This window comes from Triticum dicoccoides, chromosome 7B (assembly GCF_002162155.2).
Source record: "Triticum dicoccoides isolate Atlit2015 ecotype Zavitan chromosome 7B, WEW_v2.0, whole genome shotgun sequence".
Classification (NCBI taxonomy): Eukaryota; Viridiplantae; Streptophyta; class Magnoliopsida; order Poales; family Poaceae; genus Triticum; species Triticum dicoccoides.
This window is the reverse complement of record NC_041393.1, coordinates 545,352,498-545,358,168: the sequence shown is the minus strand read 5'-3', so window position 1 is coordinate 545,358,168 and position 5,671 is coordinate 545,352,498. Positions and strand designations below refer to the sequence as shown.

General features: G+C 40.7%; 1 protein-coding gene across 2 annotated transcripts; it reads left to right on the top strand.

The window, feature by feature from the left end:
- The first annotated feature begins 262 nt into the window (after positions 1-262).
- LOC119336325 lies at positions 263-3,388 on the top strand. Of its 2 annotated transcripts, XR_005162364.1 has the most exons (3): positions 766-2,333; positions 2,485-2,569; positions 3,157-3,388. XR_005162364.1 is itself a non-coding variant. In XM_037608320.1 (2 exons), exon 1 carries the CDS (start codon positions 310-312, stop codon positions 751-753), a length of 444 nt encoding a protein of 147 aa, XP_037464217.1. In that variant the 5' UTR covers positions 263-309; the 3' UTR covers positions 754-2,333; positions 2,485-3,388. The 2 variants fall into 2 exon arrangements, 1 of the variants encoding a protein (XP_037464217.1); XM_037608320.1 differs by having other exon boundaries at positions 263-2,333; positions 2,485-3,388.
- Positions 3,389-5,671: the final 2,283 nt, after the last annotated feature.

The following is a 5,671-nucleotide window of genomic DNA, read 5'->3' as shown; positions in this document are numbered from 1 at the left end:
GTTACAAACCGGGACTAATGTGCTTCACATTAGGCCCTTTTTTCTACCAGTGGACGCTCGGCCGCCGACGCTCATGCCGACTAGTTTTACATCTCCTTTTGAAATATCTTTTGGAGTTATACTTTTACATCACCAATTTACATCATCTGTTGGAGTTGCTTTTTTTTAAGATGTAAAATGCACTTTTTGAACATGGTGATCTTGGTGAAATAGTGTGACTCGGTTAACTGTTCATCATGGAAGCCTCCACCCGCGTCCAGAGTCCAGACTCGCTAGCCCAGAGACCTCCAGACCAGTCAGCGAACCAAAATGACCGAGGAAGGAAGGCACATCGCCGGCGAGCCCATCCGGCCGCCGCGGCTGGAGGATGCGGGCCTGGAGGACTGCGCGCTCCCACCGGAGTCCATCGCCAAGGCTTTCTCCCTTGCAGCGTTGGCCGTCTCCTCCCGCCTCCCCCACCTCCCCCTTTCCGATGACGAGGACGACGTTGACCCGCTAGCGCCTCGTGGAGGCTGCGTGGAGGACGCGGGACCCACCTACGGGGTCATTCCCGACGCCCTTGTTGGCGCGAGGGGCGGCAGTGACGGCGGCGCCGACGAGGTCGTCGTCGGGCGCGGAGACAGAGTTGTTGTGATCGGCCAAGAGCTGGGACGGGATGAGGGGTGTGCCGAGGGGACCAGAGGCGGAGAGCACCGGAAGGAGGAGGGTGATGAGATTGTGGAGAAAGCCATCTTGGTGAAAGATTTCGCGTGAGCTTTTCTTCTAGCTTCATGAGAAGATATCTCCCTAGTATTTGTTGTTTCTTTGACTTGTAATGTAGATCTTGATTCAACGATCAGATGACACTATGTTAGTCTCTTTGGTATGGTGGATTGGTGGCAAGCTACTTAGCATCAACGGTATTCGACTTAGCGCGTTGCTGATGAAGTGATGATTGCTGCTGTTTTCCTGCTTGATTTGCGCTCGAATAGCGACATGCTCTTGTTCAAAGTTAGTGACAAGCTAGTGGATTTGGCAAGCTGCAAATGCAACTGATATTTATTGGCTGTCCTAAGGGTAAGGGCAAATGATGCAAATGTGATTGTGTCTGACATATAATGTGTCTTAGACACTTAGTAGAGCTTGCGAACAGATAAATGCCACAAGAAACCACTGGATTTGACATGGCATCTAATCATTTTAGAAGATTCAGGAACATGCTTTACCATTCCAGGGGAAAAGATTTCTTGCAGAAACCTTCGTCAATGGATTCATTAAGTGGGGAAATAATACAAGGCACCACTTATAAGAAAAATAAATAGAACAGAGCAGACGTTTTGTTGATTATGAACATGATATGTACCTTTTCAACAGGAACTGAAATTGGATTACAGACAAACTAACACCATTGCAATATACAGTGCCACTCTAGCGAACAAATCTAATGAAAGCTTTTCTTATAAAATAGTTAGATGTGCTAAGTTCACTAGCAGATTAGTGTGCTGATATCCTGACGTAGCAGCAGATTATTGTGCCAAAGTGAATGGAGGCGTTGAAAATGATGTTTGTGTCGAGGCTTGAGATTATATATGTATAGCTGAGTAACTAGTAAAATAGCTTGAAGGATTTTCAACGTATAACATGGCCGAAGTCATTTCATCTCATTGTTCTGCCTATATCTTTGCAGCCCTGCACTTAGTGTCTTTTCTGCAACAAGATGAACTCTATGATTTAATTAATTTCTGAAAAAAAAACTAGTGATAAATGGTTTCAGCTAAGTCATCTAACAATCTCTGTAACAGAGTCTTTTTCTGACTGGTGTTTTTGATTGGCAGTCACGCTTTCCTGGTAGGATCACTGCAAAAAAGTCATTATGATAACCTGTTTCTCAGAGTCCAACAGATACATTTTGATTGGGTAAGAGATTCACAAAAATACTATTCACAATTGTTCATATCTCTGAAATATGATCATATATCATGTGTCCCATCTAGTCCTGTTTATGAGGTTTATCAGCTCTGCATTTTGAGGTACTTGTGTGCTTCGGTGTTCCAACTGTACACATGTGGCTCAGTGCTTCAGGTACATCTAGTTAATTGCTTCATTTTGTTTGGGGAAGTATTAAGAATTCCTACTTTCGGATGCTTAATTGATGTTTGTTGTCTATGAGAGAAATGAAGCCAGATACATCAGGTTTCAGCATTTTCATCTGTTTCGCTTTAAGATCATTGTTGCTTTAATTGATAAGTTTTACTCGTTTTTTGGCATGCTATCCAGGTAAAAAAAATTGGCATGCTTTTAATTTTCTATGACCTCTTCTCAGCCTCATTACTGCGTGATTACACGAGTGCCATGTAAGCCATCTTTCCTGCGTTATATGAATTCATGATTTAAAAAGGTACTCCCTCCGTCCCATAATGTAAGACGTTTTTTGGCACTAGTGTAGTATCAAAAAACGTCTTACATTATGGGACGGAGGGAGTAACAACTTAACCTTCTTTGCAGGTCCCCCATTGCCAGGAGGGACTCTCTTGAGCGCTTCCTGGAGAAAATGCCGTGATATGTTATCACGAACAAAGGACAGCAGTAGGTAGCAGCTCTTCATTTTCTTCTGGAGCATATTATTATTATTTCCACTTGCGGATATTTCAGATTAGTTTTTCTACATGCTGTATATGTGTACCACAATATTCAGAAATGCATTATGCATGTGGCCAAGTCTTCAGAACGTGGTCTTTTACTGCTGGCCCCTTTCATAACCAAGTCCAATTGATTTATTTCACCTTCCAACTGTATTTGGATAATTTTCCATTTTAAACTTTAGTGATTTAGCATGGGAGCTTTGGTATATGGCACACATGTTTTCCTGTGATGCAGTCGTTGACTGTGAGAAAAGTCTGCATGATTTCTTTTAAAATGGGCATGTGAGACGCCAAGCTCTTTCGATTGCATGAGTCGGAAATAAGTCAGGCAGTAGATGAGATAATATCAATTTAGGAAGCATAATGATATTCAGTGTAAGTAATGCTGTTTTGCAGAGGTAAAAAAATAAAAAACCAAGGATGGATTAGGCTCTTCAACCAGAAAGATGAACACAAAATTTTGTAGAAAATAGATACTAGTATTGAACTTTGCATATTTTTAAATCTTTCTATTAATAGTCTTCTGTCTTTTAAGTTTTTTCTTTCAGACGTCAGGCCGCAGCAATGCACGGCTTCCCTTCCAGTTTTCATGGAACCTCCAAAATATTCACCATATTTGGGAAGACTCAGATGATCCGGACACAGTGTTGTCGCCGGAAAATGCTCCAAGTATGAAGCTATTCAGGATCCGCTGTTATCTAGACTCTACTGTGCAGACTGTCAAGTTTTTTTTTTGTTTTTTTTTTTGAGGAAAAACAGGTGTTATGCTCTCTATGGCATATCAGGCCGATTTATCCATTGGAGGCCATTCGCCATTGGAGACTGTAAAATGTCTTGGAGGGCCCCCAAAAAAATGGCACACCTTTTCAATACGCAATACATGAGACCTTGAGCTAAAATTTGCAGTCGGGGTGGGTGTGGGTCTCATGAGACCGATCTTTTTATGTATATAATGTACCCATGGCGAAAAAAAGAAGAATTGGAAACCATGAGATGCACCCAAGTGAAGTAATTCAAAAAAATACCTAGCACATTTTTTAAATGATTTTTTACACATCAAAGATGAGAGATTCTTCTAGGTGCTTGCAAAGTTTCACGCTGACATTACATTCGAGGAGCTCGGTACAAAGAAAACGAAATGAAAGCTAAAAAAATGTCCAAAGCTGCAAAAAAATAAATTGATCGTTGATTCTGTTTTTTGGTATACCGAGCTCCTCGGATGCCATCTCAGTGCAAAAGTTTGTACGCACTAGAAGAGTCTTTCATCTTTGATGCGTAATTTTTTAAGATTTTTTTGAATTTGTTTGACATTTTATTTCCTTACCTTTCATTGGGGGAGCATGAGCTCGGGGTCAGACTTAGATTTCTGAAACATGAGTAACATTTTTGTACTAGCAATTCCACTGTTTGAATGTGGAATATAGTCCCCCAACGGGCTCACACAATCACCTTTGGCTGACACCAAAGCCGAAACATGTAAGGACACCATAACCACGCTAGAACAAGTTCACTCTCCTTTCAGATCAAATACCGTCTCCAAAGGTAGCCCAACACAATATAAGAATGGAAAAAATAAAACCAAAATATAGTTAAAAACCAACCCAACACAGATAAAGTCAAAATAAAACAATCAACTACAATAATCTACGAGAGAGATTAATCCCACAAGTGAAGAACGATGCGACGATGTGCGTGGTAGCCTATAGTACATAGCACCAAGAAATTGCAAGCCAAGTATAATGCCGAGAAAAGTCGAGATGCAATATGACAATCAGTTTTTCTTCTGGGGAACTTTTTAGTGTTGACAATTTAATGATGGAGCAAACCTACCGTTTTGAAATTTGTAGACCAAAAACTTGTTATCTCAAATTCAAATATTTTTCCATATTGCTTACAAAAATTATTTATTCTCATTAGTACATGTTTATTACATCCAAAATACTATCCACCCAGTTGGTCATCGCTTAGTTCACGGGGCTAAAGAAGATGAGGGTGCGCGTGTTGCTCCTAGCCTCATCAACCAAATATGCTTCGTATCTAGCAGGTTTGTTGTTGCTGTTGAATGCTTTGATGATGAGGTGATATTTCACACCGGCATCAGGCGCCTTTTCACCGCTCATCACCTTGATGAACTTGAGCCCATCGTGCACCTGCTTGACGTGCTCCGCCACTGCCCACCTGCCGAGCTTTTGGACGTGCGGTTCATTGTTGACGTCCCCAATTGGATACCATGCTACTTGGGCGGACGTGGCAACGGGATAAGCCACATCAACAACGGCGATAATGATGAGTAGGAGACTGCAGGTCCTCATGGTGACAGATTTGTGATGGTACGACTTTGGGTTGATGGATGCGCTTATGCAGCTTTGGGATCAATCAAGGTTCTTGTTGTTGTGATGATTAGGTGAATGAGGTGCATGACATCTAAATATATATGGCCATTGCAAGGCAGATATTAATTGTATACATATCCACCATAAGCAATTCAGTAGTATCTATCAATTAGATGCATATCCAAATTGTTGTACTAAAGTACTTCCTAAAATGAAGTGTAATCATTTAGAAATTCACATAATATCATTGATGGATTTTTTTTCCAGCTATTGTAAGAGGCTTGAATTCTATCGGTATATTCATAGACCAAGTTACTTTTTAAAATAAGACGACATCGATCTATTCCAAAGGTGTACAATGGCCAACTGTGCACCGACCTAGAATCCACAAATGGTGTTGGTCGATTAGGATAACGCGGTTGTTGGAAATATGCCCTAGAGGCAATAATATTGTATTATTTATATTTCTATTATTCATAATTACGAGCTTATATTCTATGGTATAACTGCTATGATCTTGAAATGTACGATTCAGTGAAAAACTCATATGCACGTGCGAAATGATATATGGTAAAATAAGATTCCTAGTGTATAATGTATCCATGGCAAAAAAAAAAAGGAATCACAAGGAGAGTAGCGTTAGGAGCTCAAGTACATCTGCACCGAGTGAAGTAATTCGAAATGATAACCTGTTTAAAACAAGCTAAAAAAACTACG